Raw genomic sequence first — 18,757 nt, forward strand, 5'->3', positions numbered from 1 at the left:
TATATCTATAATTACTTTACCTCACCTACACCTACATAGTAATGACCATTAAGAAAACTAACCGCAAAATATTATTGAGATATTTCAAGTAAAATACAGAAATCGAATATAATAAAGTGTGAATGATAATAATAACGTGCAGTATAAGTATTGTAGCGTGTATTTAATCAATTTCCCTAAAAAAGAAAAACATCATATTACATTTACAATGAAATTGCTTTACAATAAAATTAGGGAAGTTGTTTATGTTACAGTAACGTTTGTCGCTGAGCAAAAGAAAATTCAGAGAACTAGGAACGCAATTTTTATGTATTCACCAATTTCTTCGACAAATTAAAGGGCTCCGTTTCTCCAGTTAAAAGGGATAACTTACATTAGCAATACAAACATAGAGAACCAAAGTAGCCCTAGTATGGACAAATATGGCCACTGAAATTGTCCTGCCAACTAGACAGGAAAATACCAACAAATTCAGTGAGGCATGTCATTGTTCTTAATGACCACCGTGTACCTGAGATAACATCCTCTGTCAGAGACAGTGAGGTATGTTTAGCTTGTATTTCTTGCGAACCAAATCTAAGCATTGGACCCTTACAACTATACTCTCACAAAAACTGCTCAGCCAAGAACTCTGACCTCAGCGTCCTTTGGTTCATCTGGAGCAATGTAGGTCGTGTGATCAGTGGAGGAACAAGAGAATATCGGTGCAAAGATGGATTACTGTTAAAGATTCACCAATCCAGATCCTAATAGAGAAGGTGCTTGTATCTTGTCCCAGTGGTTCAGTATTCAGATGGTAACTTCTCATAAGCCTACTATCTTACAATGCCAAAGGTCTTCTGCAAAACTAGGGTGCAGGAGCTGTCTCATCAAAGGATTCAACAGATGCCTTTATTGGTTCAACATGCCAGTTACGTCCACTGTTATTTCTTGAATCAAATTTTGAGATGTGGAGGACCCTCTTGTGGTAGCTGTAAAGTGTTCTTCTGTGGCCAATGCTGATAAATGTTATCCCTGCAGCTTCAATCTGCCTGTATAGATGAGCCTGTAGATAACATGCAAGTATGCAACTGTAAGAGAAAATGCTTAACAGAAACAAGAAAATAGACAGCACCCAGTATCAAACATCACCCACATAGAAGACTCAGAAGAAAAGTTTCCAAAAGATTAAATCTTATCCAAGCGAGTCAAGTCTGTTGTACTATGTGTGGGCTTTGGCAACTAGAAATAAATGTTTTTCTCCATACAAGGATATATATATATATATAGTAATATCTAATTTTTGTGTGCTACTGTGTTAGTAGTGAAGAAACTGAGCCACTCTTGCATAGATGAAAATCAGTGTTCACATTTCCTATACTCCAATGACAGATTTTGCCAGCAATCCATTTCCAAAATACCTATGGAAAATATGAAACCCTCAAGCACTCTAGAGGTAAAAAGAATTGAATATCTGCACATACCTCATTGGTTTCATCTAGTGCACTTGTAGATTCATCCAATAAAACTAGCTCTGGCTTTGCAAGCAACAATCGAGCAAAGGCAAGGCGCTGTTGCTCTCCAAGAGAAAGAACACTAGACCATTCATATATGGAGTCCAAGCCATTAAAACGAGATAAGATGTCTCCAAGCCGAACAACTTCAAGAACTCTGACCAGATCATCAGCAGTGGGCATTTTAGGTTTATCTATTACATCACTTGTCATTGGAACTTGAGACAGAAAGGGCAGAGAACCTGAGAAATCATAAATAGAACCAATTTAGATACTGATCCTGGAAATCTCCATCAATTGTATGAAGAAAAAGACCAACCACTATTCAGATATGGTTACAATGACCAAACATGCACCAACATAGAATATGGTGGCAAGTCTTATTGTTCACCATTAGCGGCACCTTCAACCGATATATTACTAATCCAATATACTTGTTGATATTATAACCATTTCTACAGGTCTGAGGAGAGAAAATTACTCTATATTCTGGACTAAATGTGAATTCTGAAAAGGCTGTTAAAGTATAGATACAAGTTAGGAAGACCAGAGGAAATAAAAGTAGTTTCTAAAAGTTTTCAGCTCCATATTTCTTCTCCATAATAAGTGCAACAAGAGTAGAACTTATAAAATAACATGTAATCCAGATTAAGACATACCAGAATTCTGAGGACTATCACGCAAAGGGAGTATACCATCTGTCCATGTTGGATACAGCAACTGCCGGCGCAGTGTTCCCAAAACCATATATGGCCTTTGGGGAAGGAAAAATACGTTAGAAGCTCTTCTGTTTTTGGAGCTTTGAAGTTCTTCATCTTTCTTCATTCCATTTGTTGATTTGGAAGAGTCAATCCCTGCTGAACCAGATAACTGAAGTTCCTGATCACCTTTTACATAAAATATGATATTCCCATTACCACTATTCCAAAGACCAGCCAGGGCACGTAAGAAGGAAGTCTTGCCACTGCCACTGGGCCCCATCACCTAAAAGTGAAACAAACCAGATAATGTGCTTTCTGCTTGAGCGGAATATTGTCAAGCCGAATAAAAGAAAATTGATACAAGAAAAAATATGTACCAGTAAGTGATCCTTGTCATTGATCTCGAGAAATAGGTCGGTAATTAGAACGTTTCTACTTCTAGGTGTTTGTAATGTCAAACTGTGAATCTCCAATAGTTTGCAACAGTCAGTCTGAGGCACTGCACCATTAGAACCCAAGGAAGAGGGAATGTCATTCTCTTTAAAGAGAATATTTATCCCCTCTGTCGTATCATGTTCAGATGCAGAAGAAGACTGATTCTCATCCAAAAGATCATCAAACTCACCTGAAGCAAAAGGACGAATTCACTTAAAACAAGAGAGATAGAGAACTAGTCCTAATTTCCTGGATGGATTACTATTATTAATTAATAATAGTAAATGCATTTATAAATGGAGAGTAGACAGAGAGATATAGGTCTGTATCTAAAGGGTGCACACTGCACAGCTTGAGAAAATTCATTTCACAGCTATTCAAGGCACATTTTAGAATTTGGTGAGCTTTTGCATCACAAGATCAAAATGTGATGGTAAGACTATAGTTACTCTTAGGAGCAAAGCATGTAGGGCAACTTTGACTTTGTTGATACCATTTTGTGTCCATTTTAAATCCAATTTATTTGTTAGTGTTTAGCGGCAAACCAAAATCTTTATCTCTTATTCTATTTAGTATTAGCTATCTTTACTGCCCCTCTCGATGGAACTGTCCCACACTATATATATATATATACTGCCAAAAAAATGATTTTGCCTTTCCCAATTATTAAGTTACAAACTTACAAACCATGAAATGTATTACAGAAGTTTTGCAACTTCTCATTATCTCAAGAATGACTCCATGCTATAGCACTGATGGAATGTTGCTATGGTTCAAGTTAGCAAAACCTCCCATCGATCAACACAGAGGATCTTATGTGTGCCAGGCTTACACTGGTGCCCTACTGAAGGCAATGATACATGTCATTCATTGAAATGTGGCATCAGGCCATTTCTTATCAGAAAAATTAAGAAAAGAGTAAGATCATGATTAATTAGTAAAGACTGTCAATTTATGCATCTAGACTCTGAACTGTGAAGAGTTTTATAATGAGGGATGAGTACTATGCATGAAAATTGGGTAAATTTAAATGTGTTAGAGACTGACAACTATTTCAACTAGTACGAATAAGGTACTACATAATACATCGAAAAGACATGAATGAAAATAGAAAGAAGATTTACCTAGACGGTCAATCACAGCTGAGAATGCACTGATTGCCTGAAATTGATATACAATGAGAGAGAAGTCGCTAAGTATATGATTGAAAGCAGAGACAGATTGATTGATCACTCCAAATTCTATTTTTCCTGAGAAGTACATTGGAGCAACAACAGCGGCAGGAAGAATCTGAATCAAGTAGCGGTAACCACTGGTGAAAAATTCCAGATTTCGAGATGATATCAACAATTGCTGCAACAAGGAAGAAGGACAAAAGTTAGGAGTCCTGGATATAAAGGCATATCGTGCAGTAAGAGTTATGAATGACCAGAAAATATCAGAGATAAGCTGAATGATTGCATTTCTTCTATGTAAAGGCTTCTCCATATGAGTCAAAAGGAGAAGTAGAAAAATGGTACATTAATGAAAATGGATCTTGCATTAATGGGAGCTGGCAGAGGCTGCTATCCAGCAGAAAACACAGAATTTTCATCTCCAGGTAAAATTAGAGATACATTTCCATAACGCAGGATCATGAACCATTATCTCAGATAGAGATCCTACCACATTTTTGCAAAACTTCAAAAGCATAGTATAAGAAATTGGACCAGATAAAGAGCTCAATGAACAGTACCAGCTTAGGAAAATATCACCTTAAACTGTTCAAACTTTACAAATTTAACCTTTTTCATCTAATATATCTTTATGTAAGCAGGACTTACACTTAAGTTTTCAAAAGCTGTTCTAAAGCGCTCCAACAAAAGTTGCAGTTCATTTCCCTCACCACCATAAAAAGCAATTGATTCTGCATTTTCTCGAACCCGTACAAGTCCATAACGAAAATCAGCTTCTTTCTTTTCTTGCATGAAATTCAAAGTAACCAAACCCTGCAAAAGCAAATATGCAGTTATTGATAAACTACAGAAACAAAGAGTTCATAAATCTTTCAGCCAATCCCATGCAACAAAAGACAATGTACAAGGAAATCTACCTTTCCAAGGAAGACACTAATAGCTGTCCCTCCAATAGAGTAAACAAGAAGGACAATAAAAAGTGGTGGATAAATACCATAAAGAATGTTACTAAATGATATCAAGTCCACCGCAGCATTGAAGAAGATCAAAGAAAATGAAAGTGCTGTGCCAGTGAAAGAACTTAGGTCATCAACGATACGTTGGTCTGGATTGTCAATTAATGTTTGAGATTGGATTTTGTAAAAGGTCTGGTTCTTAAAATAGCGTTCCATGTAGTAAGTTGTCATCCAAGACCTCCATCTTAGAGAAAGGGTTTCTCTTGCATAATCCCTTAAGACAAAGAACTGCAAAACAATAGAGAGCAATAGTATATTAGTTAATAGGAACCCAGTACAAAAAGGAGATAATAATAAAGTTTTTCGCCATTATGTTTTCAGGTCCTACTTAATATAAAAATAGTAAATTCTTCAGATGTTTAAACCACTGCCAATATTTCTGTCCTCAAAAGTCAAAACATTTTATTTGGAGGAACACACAAACAAATGAAATCAATCTTACCAACAGTTTCTCACATAGTCCCATACAGTCATACAGCACTCTTTCTTCTTTTTGCCTATTAGGGAATGACTCTTTGAACAAAATATTGCTTGGCAAAGAAGAGATTGCCAAGTAACCGCTTATGCTGAACAGTTGAGGCCTCTCCACTAAGCAACAGTTTTAAGTTTTAATAGCAAAAAACACTGCATAGTCTGCATGTTGTCCTTGTATTACTGAAATTTTGATACTAAATATTTAATTCCTATAATTTATTGAGCATTTTTCCTATCTTCACATCCTTTTTCGATTTTTTAGTGACAAATATTTACATTTGTCACATAATCAGTGTGTGAATAACTTATTGCTTTTATTGGTTTCTCCTATTAATATACTATCTTTCGGATTACAGTAAAACAACTACAGCAACAAGCAAGCTTTCTGTCCTTATTTGGGATTTCACACAATACTAGAAAGTTAACTATCTACTAGTTTGAGTAGTGTCACAATGGCATGCTTACTGGGATGAACTCCTGTGCAAGAAAAAGTTGCTGATTATAGGCATGCAAACTTAGGTAGGTAAAAAATCTGCTACAGTGCTACATCAATTTGATCTGCAGAGAGGACAGCAAAGACACAGAATTACAGTTCTATCTGAAAATAAAATTTCTTCTGTAACCAACATTATTTTAAATTCCATATACTAGGTGAGAAATGAGATATCTTCTTGGTGAAGACAACCTATCATTTACATTGATAAGACTTCATTAAGTGGCATATAGCATTTATTAAGTTTAACAAATTGACATAACTATACAAAATTCGTTAAAAGATTTATACAAAGCTGAAATATAAGTACATATGTTTGACCAAAAGACATATCTAGATGGGCAATTGTTCTCTGTATGGCTTGCAGAACAGTACCTACAAGAGAGCAGCTATATGCTCACCGGGATTCCTCCAGCAAAACTCCCTAAGTAATAGAGAAGTTGCTTCGTGAACTGCTCCTGATCCTTGTCTTGCAAAAGCAACGAGAAGCAACTAGAGTAAATTAGCAAGAGAATTTCTAGCAGCATCTGATAATTAATCATCTCATACATAAGGCAACAATAAGATGCGAACTACATATGACATAAAGACTGCTACCAAAAAGAAAAACTTACTAGCAAGCGCATTATAAAAGTCACGACCGAGAAAGTTAAATCCAACACTAATCCCTGTTGTTCCCAAGGTGAGAGCAAATACAGCAGCAAGCCTCAGCCTTGCTTGAACTTTGTCCTCTGATGACCAGTATGGGGCAGCGACTTTCCAAAATCTCCTCAAAAGTGTTTGAAGGTCTGGACCCACCCTCTGTAATATCATAAAAGAGATTCATATCATTCAGCAAACTGAAGGCAGTTGATAAGGTTATTAGAGAAAAGAAACTACAAGAATTACGACATTTTCCGCCTAAAATGTATGGCAAGACATTTCTGCATAATAGTATCAAGATCTAACTGATCATGTATGATGCATAACAATCATAATTTTAAGAAATACACAACAGGGCACTGTTTGACTTAAAAATTAGACCAATGACCTACATTTTTCCCACGGCCAAAAGTTTAAGACCAGCATTACCGAGAGATACGACGAGTAAACATCATGCCAAATCAAGAAATTTGCACGAAGAAATATAAAACATAAAGATCTAGTCAGGAATCTAAGGTATCCACTCCAAACCGCAAGTTAGGATCGAATCAACCGAGAAATCGAACACAAACCTTATCTTCCACGGCGGCCGAGGGCTCAGGATCCTCCACGCCGGCCGACGACCTAGCGGCGCCCGAACGGTCCTTCCTCCCCCAGCGGCGGCGCATCGGGAAAGGAGACGAGATCTTGGAATGGCGAAGAAGAGTAGAAAAAGAGGAGTAGGAGGAGGAGGAGGAGGAGGAGGAGGAGAGGGAGAGGGAGAGGGAGTAGGAGCGAGCAGTTGGAGGTAGAGGGAAAGGCATCACTAAAGGAGCAGAGACGATAATAGAAGTAGGCATCTTTGTACTCTTTGCTTCTTCTCTATCCTCTTCCTCTACCTCTCCACTCGCACCTATTCCTGCATGCAATTTTATTACCTATTTCTGTAGCCTTTGCTTTTCCCTCTCTTTGCTATGGTTTAAGGCGTCACGCTTCCTTTGGAGACGTTATTGTGGCAGGCGCACCGCCGCATAATTCTTATCTTTGTTTAGGAACTATTATTCTGGTTTTTTTTTTTTTTTTAAAAATATTCTGGTGTTGTATTATCAGAAAATAGCGTGAATAAAGCCAGCTAAGGTTTACTGAGAAAAACGATTTCAAGTTGATCTTTGAACTATATGCAAATTAATTAGTGGGGCTCACAACCCTTCAAAGAAATAAGAGGTATTGCCGTATTGTGCTTCTTAATTAAGCGAGAGCTAATGTAATATTGAGTGGGATCCCTATATAAATATGATAGTTACATGTATCAGCTAATATCAACAAATTTGTACAAGATAAGATTATGTTAGCAGCTTAATTGACGTTCCCAAGCTTAAGCTTGAAACTTCTTATACAATAAACCGATAAAGCATATAGCAAGTGCCTTAATCTTAAAGATATCAGTTTATTATAATTATGCTGGATCGTATCCAATACTAAAGTAGGTAAAAATGTTTCAATTTTACATTATGATGTTTCATGAGCTGTTGATCATAATATTCAACTAAATCTTGCTAGTAACTAATAAATGGAAAAAACAGTTATGCCTAAATTGTAGTTGAGAAAAGTATACACGCAAGGTTTCATAATTATTCAAAAGAAAAGAATTAGAGCCCCAACCAAATTAATTGGTTGAATTAAGTTACAAGTCTTAAAAAAATATCAAAAGCAGTATATTAAAAGGGAATAGCAGATTTCATAGAGCACTATAACGATCTAATATTTGTAATATATAAAACATTAAACATTATTATATAATATATATAAAAAATTAGTATTTATTAGAAAGAGTGCCGCTAATAGTAGCTAATGTTCCTATTTGGTGCAAAATATGAAAGCATGAATAGTAGTGGGCCCGATATGTCGTCCAAGAGAAGGGTTTTATTACGGGTATAGAGATGAGTTGGTGCTTCATAAATTAACGCTTGTGTTACCATTGTTTCCGGTGCTATTATTTCCAGCAGTCCCTTGCTATCGGGTAGCGTGATTCCCAATCACCTCCTTCTAAACTACCATCTTAGAGAGAGAGAGAGAGAGAGAGCTAGAACAACAAAGAAAAAGCTTATAGGAGGGATAAGAGAGGTTTACGAGTTAAGCGGAGGCATCACCTCCTTAGAATCGATGATTCCAGCGGCGGCAGAAGAGACGCCGAATTCCAACTATAACCATCAGCTCAAACAGCTTCCAAAAGATAGCCTCCAAGTTCAACATCCAGCCAATCGAAGAGTTCACTTTCCTGTTCAATAAATTACCTAGCAATCCTAGCATTTTCATTTATTGTTCCAAATATTACTTATCAATCCTAACATAATATGACTAACAAAAGGCTTCCACTGAATGCTGCCTATCGTAGGTGTGAGCTAAATATATATCTGTTAAATAATGTTTACAAACTTGCGATAACAAGAATCATTTCTGACCAGTGCAAGAAACATTTATCAACGATCACCGGTATAATTTGGCTCATAAAATTTAAATCAATAAAGATGCTCAAAATATGATCAACATGAGATGACAATCATCAACAGCATTATTTTCCCTTGCACACACTGTGATTCACAGTTCATTTGAAATAACGAGGCTGCTTGCTTCAAGAGAATAGGCACAACGCATGAACAGTTTTAACTTTTTGTAAAATAACTTGTTTAAGCTCACACAGTATAGAGATCAACAAAACACAAGATGATCCAAAATTATCATTTCGTTCAGTTCCAACTCCTCCAACTCTAAGAAATAAATTTAAAGAACATTCTAACTAACCAAGAAAAGCAGGTAAACCTTTTATGTTACTCTCATTTAACATTTTTAATCTAACACTTATTGCATCTGCTGCTGTTATTCTCCTGATTGGTCTCAAATGGCATGAAAGAACAACTTCTCGCATATATTTCAAGTCAATCGAACACATTTTTTATATGCATGTTGTAGTATTACTTGCCTTGGATGTTTACTAGAAGAAAAGAACGCGACTAATGAACTAAAAATGCCACTTAAAAAAATATAGTATGCCAAATAACAACAAATATCAGAGGACTATGCAAGCGTGCTGTTAAAAGGAAAACAAGATCAATTGCAATCCAACAGATCTATGAAATAGAACAGAACACGAGAAAATTTGCAATACCAACTCCTCTCAGGTATACAAAACCGAATCAATATGAGAAGAAACCTTAAACCCTGCACTAAAACCACTTTCGCCTTCAATTCCGCGTACATCAAAACCTAGATCTCGAAACACGGATCTCAGGATCGTCGTCACCGGCAAACCTCGGTTCTCAGGCCACGTCGCAAGCATAGTTCCCTTCACCTTCCTCATCTGGCATTCCGCAAGAATCGCCGCACCCAATCCATCCATCACACTCCCCGACGGCAAATACTCCACCTCTTTTAGCACCGGATCGCCACTACTCCGCTGCTTTGACGTCTCCAGCTTAAAAACTAGGGTTTCGTCCACGGCCAGCTTTCCTCTGTAGTTCAGGCTCCGGATCGAGTCCAGAATCACAACCCTATCCGCATGGATACCTCCGAGGAGCGTCCTTGCGACGGCGCAGGACCTCTCAGCGGCGACGGGGAACTGGACGGCCGCGAGGACGGTCGGTGCGGGCGACCGGTCGACGGCGTAGAGGTTGCAGGACTTGTCGCCGGGAGAGGGAGCGAGGGAATTGCCGGAGAGGGGAATCTCGGGGAGGATTAGCGTTCCGATTAGTGTTTTGGAGGGGATGAGGTGGAGGAGGGAAAGGGAGGGGGCGGAGATGGCGATCACGAGGAGAGAAGGGTTTGTGTTAGGGTTGAGGTTAGGGTTTAGGAGGAGGAAAGGGGAGGGAAGAGGAGGAGATGGGGTGAAGAAGTTGTCGAGGTCTTCTTGGAAGAATCGAGAAGGGGGAGGGGTTTCTGTGAGAACGTCTTCCATTCTCGCTTCGTCTTCGCGTCCCTTGTTCTAGGGCTTATTCTTTTCTTCCTGCCTGTGAGCTTAACGGGTTGCTCCACTCACTAGTGGGTCGCATCTTTACGGGTTCCCTAGTCTAGGTTTTTTTTTTACCTTATCTTTTGAAGTTATGGATTTTTTTTTATCTCCTCCACTCATAGATGGCTTTACACATTCCTACTGAGAACTAGGGGTGGTAAAACTTGACCCGATCCGATAATTTGACACGACGGTTGTTAATCGGGTTCGGGCCATAAATAGGTCAACCCGCCCAACCCAATTATTAATCGGGTCGTGTTCGGGTTATATTTCTAACCCGCTTGACCCGTTTAACACGTTTAAGTAAACGGGTTGAGTTGGGTCGGGTCAACCCGCCACACACACATATATATATATTCTAATTTCTAACCCTAATACCCTAATACCCTAAGACCCAAACTCAACTCCTCACACTAGAAAAGAGGCGTTGTTGCCCCTTCCCTTACCTATGCCCGCAGCCCACTTTGTCGTCGCCCCTTCCCTCCTCACTCTTCACACTGAGTAATGTCACCTCCTCATGCTGTCGGGGCTTCTCGCTCATACCGCTCGATGCCCAAGCTTCTCACGTCGCCCGAGGTCCTTACGCCGTCGGGTCCTCACGCCACCCGAGCTTGTCACGACATCGATCCCCTTCACTCACGTCGTTGATACCCTTCACTCACGCCGTCGATCCCCCTCACTCATGCCGTCAAGTCGTTACACCTCTGGGTCCTCACGTCGTCGAGTCCTTACGCCTTTGGGTCTTCACGTCGTCAGGTCTCCTCACACTACTGGACACCCGAGCTCCTCGCCATAGTCGTCGACTCCTAAAAAATGGGAAAGCGGAGGAGGAAGAAGAGCAAGCAGAGGAAATGGATTAATACTTCGGTGGGACATGCGACACATGTTTGGTCTGAGGAGATGAACATATATGTATTAGAATTGTAATTTTAATTATGTATGAGTTTTGAGTGGAAATAAGCTATTTTGTACGTATAATATACTATTTATATAGGATAAATAAAAAAAATATTAAATTTTATATAAGATTTATAGGGTTAGACAGATCATGTTAACGTGTCGGGTTAACATAACCTGTTTAAGTATACGGATTAGATGAGTCGTGTTAGCGTATTGTGTTAACCCGACCCATTTATTAAACGGGTTAGGCGGGTCAGGTCATGTTACCCGTTTATTAATCGGGTCGTGTTCGTGTTTGCCAAATGCAACCCTTTGACTAATCAGGTTGTGTTCGTGTCACGATAAAGTTGACCTAATCCGAATTTGACCCGACCTGATTGCCACTCGTACCGAGAACCGCAAAATAAATAATATCAAAAATTTCTCATAATTCTTAATAATTTAATAGTTTAATTTTTTTTTTATCTTCTCTTATATAAAATTATAAGTCTTAAATCCTTTCAAATATATGATCATTGAATTGAAATTTTTTGTAATGTTATGGTAATTTATACATTTTTGGTTAAATTTGAATTAATTATCTAAGTAAAAGCTCACCGGTATAGTTTTATTTTAGGTATAACTACGTTGGGAATAATCTGAAATTTACTATTTTCGAGATTCGTAGATATTAACAAAGAATCTACACATACCACGATCATAATCCAATAACAAATATTTGGAAGCAGTTAAGTCTAAAATGATAGAAAAAGGGCGATCCTACAAAATCGCAAACCCTTTCTGCAAATATGAAATTAATTGGAGATTCTTTGGCGTGGAGTGAATCGTGATACGTTAGATGTGGCGGGAAACCAAATAGAGAAACATAAACATTAATGAACACAAACGCTTCACATAATAAAGCACTCCCGACACCCCGTGGAGCTCTATGGTGGTATCTCCATCCTTCTCTTCCCTTCGTACCTATCTATCTATCTATCTATCTATCTATCTATCTATCTATCCATCCTATCTTTCCTTTGCCCTAATTCCCATCAAATCCACATCTAATAGCCGTTGCCTAAGATCTAGGGTTTACCCTCCCCCCCTTCTCTTGTAATCCTCGACAACGCCATCTAGGGCTTCTCGTTTCCTTGCCCTATTGATCACATTTTTGCTATTCCCAAGCTATGGCGGATGCTTTCGATGACGAGGTGGAGCAGACGGTGACGATCGGGGAATACATCGAGGAGCTCGAGGCTGAGGAACTGGTTTGGACCTTTGTGTTAAAACATGTTTTTTCCCCTGCTTTTTTAGTTAAATTTGTTATTTTTAGGTATATCTTTGACTGGTTGTGGTGTGATTTGAAACCCTAGGAAGCTGATTTGGTACTGGGTGGGGATGATGGCAAGGAATGCACGTACGCGTCTGGGTACATGAAGAGGCAAGCGATCTTCTCCTGCTTGACCTGTGTTCCCGGCGGCAACACTGGGGTTTGCACTGCTTGTAGCCTCACCTGCCATGACGGGCATGAGGTAGATGATGTTTCGCGTATTTCAAGATGCCTTTTTTTTTAATGATACTGAATTATATTCCGTATGAAATTCTTCTGTCGTGAAATTGGTTTGCAAGAAAGGTTCTTAAATGTTGCATATTTCTAGATTTTAAGTAGTGAGAAGGATAAAATTGTGTCGTGGATGACTTCACCTAATACTAAATGTGAGTGCAAGATTATGTTACTTCTAGCAAAAGATGTGATCCTTAATGTTTTACGTCTCTTTAATTCTAATTTTGAAACCCAGTTGGCCATCCAATACTTCCTTGATATTAACCCACACACACGTTTCCTTTTTTTTTTTTCCTTGTTATTTACTCTAGTTGATTGGTTTTATTTTTGGTTCATAGGTATTTGCAGTTGTCAATTTGTTAATTTGTTTCTTCTATGTTTTCTCAACTATTCCCTGCAATTGGAAACTCACATTGATGTACCTCTACTTGGTTAAGGTTGTTGAGCTCTGGACCAAAAGAAACTTCCGCTGTGACTGTGGGAATTCCAAGTTTGGAGATGTTCTTTGCAGGCTTTATCCTGATAAAGACCCTGAAAACCTAGAGAACTCTTACAACCATAACTTTAAAGGTTCTTACTGCACGTGTGGTCGTCCTTATCCTGATCCAGATGCCAAGGAGCAAGTTGAGATGATACAGTGCTGTGTTTGCGAGGACTGGTTTCATGAAGATCACCTCGGTCTCAACTCAACTAATGAGGTATAATTGATACCTTAAATGTTTGCATGCTAACTTGATTTATGGTAATGTTGTTCATCATTGTCGTGTTACAGATTATAGTCATGCTAACTCGATTTATGATAATGTTGTTTATCATTGTCGTGTTACAGATTATAGTCTGCTTGGATGCAATGTAGCTTATTCAAGTTATAATGTTATATAACGCTTAATGACATGTATCTGAAGTAATATCTTGCAGTATAAAAATAGGGAACTAATGGGGGCATGGAGCTCATAAATTCATTTCTTGCAGATTGCAAAATTGCCTTAAATGTTTGCATGCTAACTTGAATTTAATATTTTGAAAAGCTAGAATTGGGGCCCATGCAACTTTTGACAACACCTATCGACAGCCATACTCGGTCTTCTCCGTACAGATTTTCTCACTTGTCACTTGTATCACACCAGTGGAGATACGCGAAGTTCCATGTCGTAAAAGAAGTTTAGTATATGCACATAGCTAGCTGTAGGTGGTTACATATGAGGTCTTTATTAAGTCCTTAAATATAATTTGGATTCATTAATTGTTTGTGTGTAGAAGCTAGAAAGTCATAAAAGGAAGCACATAATAGTATAATATAATGAAGAATAAAAGAAAGTTGGAACTATTTTCTAGGATATCTATTTGTCTAAGAAATGTCATGTTAAAGATTCAATTAAGCTAGTTTAGGAAGCAAATATATCCCAATTATAAAATGCTGAATTACTGAAATGAAAATTACAAACATATAAACTTAGACAGCTAGTCAGCTACTCATTTACATTGCATGCCTAACCCACTAATGTGTACTTATAATGCATAGCTATCTGTTTTGTGGCCTTGCATTAAACAGAGATGACCCCAAAAATAGTTAGGACCAGCAACTTGTTGCTGTTGTTCTGTCATTTGGCTTAGGTTGAGACTACGCCCTCTACACTGGCCATTGTGCTGCATTTTGCCAGGGTCTGCCACGTAGGGCCGTGAACCACATTTAAGAACGCTATAAAATCAAAGCCTTTCGATTACTCGGTCCATATGGGTAAATTTAATAATATAATTAGTTAGCAACAATATGAAAATATTTCCTTTTTTTCTTTCTGATTAGCTTACAATGTTTTTAAGATATTCTAAAAGTAAATCTTAGTTGGACATACTTGTTGCAGCGCTGTAATATGATAATGACTAGTATGACGAACCACTGGTATCATCTTCTTGACATATTGCTTGTTACACAGATACCAAGAGATGAGGAAGGGGAACCATTTTATGATGATTTCATCTGCCAGGAGTGTGCAGTTACTTTTTCCTTCTTAAAACTTTACCCTGCTTCTATTTGGGCATCTTCAAAGCAAAAATGCACACTACAGGTTGGCAATATTGATGGAAATGTGCATGCGCATGGATCTTCAGGTTGCACTGATAAAGGAAAAATAGAAAACGGTGTTCTAGTTCATAAGACTTTGGTTAATGACTTCAACACTGATTCTGTTTGTGGAAGTATGCCTAATGGGAAGAATTACGTTAATGGTGAAAGTGCACAAACTAATGCGACATTTGAGGTGGCCAAAGAAAATACAGATGGTGAAGAACATGACTTGAAATGTAGTCTTGATGTGGATATAAATGTAGTGTCAACCATAATAGAGAAAAAGGAACCATTGTTTCTTTCTAGAAAATGGAGAAATCTTCTTTGCAAATGTAGAACTTGCTCTGGCTTCTATTCTCAGAAAGGTATTGGCTATCTCGTTGATAAGGAAGATTCCATTGAGGAATATGAGAAAATTGCAAAACAAAAGAGGGAGACAAAGTTGCAGCAACAAGAAGGAGCTGAATTGAACTTTCTCAATACACTTGACCACGTTCAAAAGATAGAAATATTGAGTGGCATTGCTGACATGAAGAATGAGTTCCTGTCCTTTCTGGTATGTCTTCTTTGCTTCTGAATACCTTTCCTTTTCTTAGTTAAAGCTGAACTTCCTGCATGTTGCTTGTTTAGTTATAAAAGGATTACCAAGAGGCATGGAAAAGCTGTCCACTAGATTAAGAAATTATTTCGCCTGTTTGTTGCTGTCATTTCCTTGTGCTATAATTCTTTTAAGTACACCATTCAGTATTTTGGCATGATTATTTCTTGTCAAGCCTTAATGAGAAGCTAATAAGCCAATCAAACCTTTCGTCATTCTTTCATAAGTGGAATAAGACAGAGAAAGTTGGCTCAATTTTGCTGTGATCGTGTCTTCAGTATTCTGGAAGAAGAGCTCAGGATACCCTTGTATATGTCTCAAGCAGCTCAAGCTTAAATTTAGTACTACTCACTTTTTGTGTCAATAGGTGAATAGATTATAAAATCTGGGATCGCCAATGGTCATTTGCAAATGAAGATGAACAAATTAGTAATCATTCTTGCTGGAATTAAGCTGATTATGTAATCTACTCTCATGTTGGAAATAAGCAAGGAAATCTAAATACTGATTGCTCTATAGCAAGTTGAACCAATAACAACTTAATGAGGCATCTTGCTGCAGAACCATCAGATTGAACATTTCATAAGCTTCCCACTTTGCAAACCATGTATTGACAACTTCAGCACTTCAGCCATATATTTAATTCAGACTCCCAAAAGCCTTTGCTGAAGTTTATTTTTTAATTAAAAGTTTCTATTTGAAATTAATAAGAAGCAAACACAATTTAAATGCTAAGGTAGGATGAGAATTTTATAATGATTACCTTCTTAACTCTACGATCACTGCAAGTCTAAATTTGAAGACGAACTGGATTCCGACTCATGTAGAGAAAGTTAGGATTACCACGAATCTCCAAAGTTAAGAGTGAACTAGAGATTCAATAGTTAGATGGTAAAGTACTTTTGGGATTGAGATATATTCGGGATGGAGAACGAATTTATTGGAGTGGATCATGGAAAGGGGAGGCCGAAGAGGCGTAGTGGTGAACAACTTAGGGTTATGGCAAGGTGGTGGAGATAACAATGGTGTAAGTCGAGGTAATTGGTAGAAAATGGATAGAGAAGAAGTATGACCGTTCCTTAGGATTAAAGGGGTGCGGCCAAATGAAGAGGAAGACAACAATGAAGATCCTAGATGGTGGCTAGAGTTCCAAAGCTTGAAGGTAGTCGAATAAGGAGGAAGGAGAGGATCTTGCAAATTAACTTTAATAATTCAAAATGACTATCCAGGTGTATACTACATCTATTTATAGGTGGCTTCCTGACTCGACTAAACTTAACAATAAGATTGAACAGACACAAATCTTATTGTCTAACATAAGTAAACACTTAATTAAAAGACCTAAACTGGTCCTCGTCGTCGGGTGTTTGAACAGTCTTGAGGGCATTTGAACGCCTAATTTTTTTTTCTAGCTCTTAAGTAAATAAGTTGGAACGTCTATTTAATCTTCTGCTATTGGGAATTTGCATTCAGACGCCTGTAGAGCCGTTCGAACGTCTTAATAAATCTTTTGCTTTCAGAAATTTATGTTCAAACGCCTGAAGTTCCGTTCGAACATCCAATATCGAGATTGGTTCTTTCGACTGCTGGAACCTTTATTTTCTTTATGAGCAACTACTATCTAATCATTACAAATTTCAAAAGTCGCAATTTTGATTTTAGGATCAAGACATTAGAAATGAATTTTGTTTTTTTCATTTTCTTCAACTATATTCCCGAATACTGAGAAGATGGGGGGAAGTTTATGGTCGGTAATAGTTGTCTTTATAAAATAACTTATTGAGTATATGTAGTACTTGTAGTATTTGCTTGCCTATTATTTGCTATCACTACGGATGTAACATGTCTTTGTCTAACCTTTTATATTGCTTATTGCTATGACCTATGACTGTTTCATAGCAAATATATTTTTTTGCCAATGGTAGTCTTCTTTTGCTGTTGCAAAACTTTTGGGAGCACCTGGAGTGCTTGCTAACGCTGAAGCATTTAAGTAGGAGGGATGGGACGAGTACTCTCTAAGAAACATGCTTGGATGTCTAAATGTATAAAGTGCAGCAGCTCCATTGTTGAGAATTACTTTTCTCATCCATTACTTTAGCGTACAAGCTTCTTTGTTGAATCATATTGTATTATTGTTTATAGATGCATGGCTTTAAAAGATCTGCACATTCTTTTCATTTTCCCTCAGTACCTTAGTTTTATGCTAAATAATTTGCGTGTAACATTCTGCTGGTGTGCACACATAGGCATGCATGAACTGTCAAAATGTGCATAAAAGTTATCAAAATTCATTCTGTATTTTGTTATTCCTTCATCCAGGAATCCTTTGATACATCAAAACCTGTCACCTCTGAAGATATACGAGGGGTTTTTGAGAATCTTGCAAAGAAGAAGAAACAGAGGCTTTCATAAGTTTTCTCCATCGGGTCCCCTTTATAGTCCTGCAGCTGCTTTTGATTTGGCCAGTTAGGCTATAGGACAGTAATTATCAGGTTGTATAGTTGCTTGAAGTTAGATTCAAACAATGAACATGTTTTTCTGTTCTTTGTTATGGGACAGATTGTATCTTCTCCAAGTTCCTTTACTAGTTTACTGTTGTAGTCAGACTTTTAGGATGTACTCTTACAAGTCGAAAGACTTTTCATCAACTTGGTAATTTTCTCCATCTTGTAGTTGTTCATCTATGTTTCTTGTGAATATTAACTATCAATACTTATCTAAGCTTGAACTTTATGGACAACTTTTATACTTGTGGCAATGGCTTTAACAAGAAAGAAGAACCATTCTATGGATTTTACTGTTTCCTCTTTAAGTAAAGCAGAATTTGGTGCATATGTATTTATAAAATCAAATAATTGGGAGGTTTTCAATATCTTTCAATAAACATTTCCTTGGATTCTGAAATGTAGAAACTGGCTTTCGTTTTTGTGAATATGTCAAGTTTCTGAATTGCCTGACGTGAATATCTTTTACAGATTGCAATTTGCCTAGTGTTCTTCAAAGCAATTTATCCATACCTCTTCATTTTCATTAGCTTGCAGTAATTGTCTGTGGGATAGATGTGTGCTGGAGTTTTTAATCAGATCCTAGTCTGCAAATGTTCTTCAAATCAGTATTTGACGAAATAAGTTTGGTCTGTTAGCACAAAGATAGAGATCAGATTTGTTCATGCAATCTGCATGGCAGGTGAATGTGGCTATGTCCTTAACTTTTGGACTCGTACAATTGTACTAG

General features: G+C 37.6%; 3 protein-coding genes across 4 annotated transcripts; 1 reads left to right on the forward strand and 2 right to left on the reverse strand.

Moving 5' to 3' along the window:
• Window positions 1-160: 160 nt before the first annotated feature.
• Window positions 161-7,372, reverse strand: LOC140792280 (ABC transporter D family member 2, chloroplastic). Of its 2 annotated transcripts, XM_073143168.1 has the most exons (10): window positions 7,002-7,372; window positions 6,402-6,588; window positions 6,189-6,256; window positions 4,722-5,048; window positions 4,453-4,617; window positions 3,754-3,982; window positions 2,572-2,819; window positions 2,153-2,477; window positions 1,464-1,735; window positions 161-1,045 (listed from the first exon to the last, which is right to left on the reverse strand). In XM_073143168.1, exons 1-10 carry the CDS (start codon window positions 7,266-7,268, stop codon window positions 848-850), a joined length of 2,286 nt encoding a protein of 761 aa, XP_072999269.1. In that variant the 5' UTR covers window positions 7,269-7,372; the 3' UTR covers window positions 161-847. The 2 variants fall into 2 exon arrangements, with proteins under 2 accessions (XP_072999269.1, XP_072999270.1); XM_073143169.1 differs by lacking the exon at window positions 7,002-7,372 and having other exon boundaries at window positions 6,189-6,251; window positions 6,402-6,546.
• A 2,051-nt stretch (window positions 7,373-9,423) lies between these two features.
• LOC140792640 (uncharacterized) lies at window positions 9,424-10,445 on the reverse strand. The gene has a single exon (XM_073143747.1). The coding sequence runs from the start codon at window positions 10,358-10,360 to the stop codon at window positions 9,584-9,586; it is 777 nt and encodes a 258-aa protein (XP_072999848.1). The 5' UTR covers window positions 10,361-10,445; the 3' UTR covers window positions 9,424-9,583.
• A 1,736-nt stretch (window positions 10,446-12,181) lies between these two features.
• Window positions 12,182-18,188, forward strand: LOC140792641 (uncharacterized). The gene is made up of 5 exons (XM_073143748.1): window positions 12,182-12,564; window positions 12,670-12,828; window positions 13,298-13,558; window positions 14,795-15,481; window positions 17,843-18,188. Exons 1-5 carry the CDS (start codon window positions 12,484-12,486, stop codon window positions 17,933-17,935), a joined length of 1,281 nt encoding a protein of 426 aa, XP_072999849.1. The 5' UTR covers window positions 12,182-12,483; the 3' UTR covers window positions 17,936-18,188.
• The last annotated feature ends 569 nt before the right edge of the window (window positions 18,189-18,757 follow it).

The sequence above is a fragment of the Typha latifolia genome, chromosome 7, assembly GCF_019914945.1.
Source record: "Typha latifolia isolate L0001 chromosome 7, TyphaL0001v2, whole genome shotgun sequence".
In the NCBI taxonomy this organism is placed as follows: domain Eukaryota; kingdom Viridiplantae; phylum Streptophyta; class Magnoliopsida; order Poales; family Typhaceae; genus Typha; species Typha latifolia.

Coding starts and splice junctions, on each gene's coding strand:
- LOC140792280 (XM_073143168.1), bottom strand. CDS start 7,268: ATGCCTACTTCTATTATCGTCTCTGCTCCTTTAGTGATGCCTTTCCCT. Junction 6,589..7,001: donor CGGCCGCCGTGGAAGATAAG/GTTTGTGTTCGA, acceptor ATGATATTACAG/AGGGTGGGTCCAGACCTTCA. Junction 1,736..2,152: donor TGATAGTCCTCAGAATTCTG/GTATGTCTTAAT, acceptor ATGATTTCTCAG/GTTCTCTGCCCTTTCTGTCT.
- LOC140792640 (XM_073143747.1), bottom strand. CDS start 10,360: ATGGAAGACGTTCTCACAGAAACCCCTCCCCCTTCTCGATTCTTCCAA.
- LOC140792641 (XM_073143748.1), top strand. CDS start 12,484: ATGGCGGATGCTTTCGATGACGAGGTGGAGCAGACGGTGACGATCGGG. Junction 12,565..12,669: donor AGCTCGAGGCTGAGGAACTG/GTTTGGACCTTT, acceptor TTGAAACCCTAG/GAAGCTGATTTGGTACTGGG. Junction 13,559..14,794: donor GTCTCAACTCAACTAATGAG/GTATAATTGATA, acceptor CTTGTTACACAG/ATACCAAGAGATGAGGAAGG.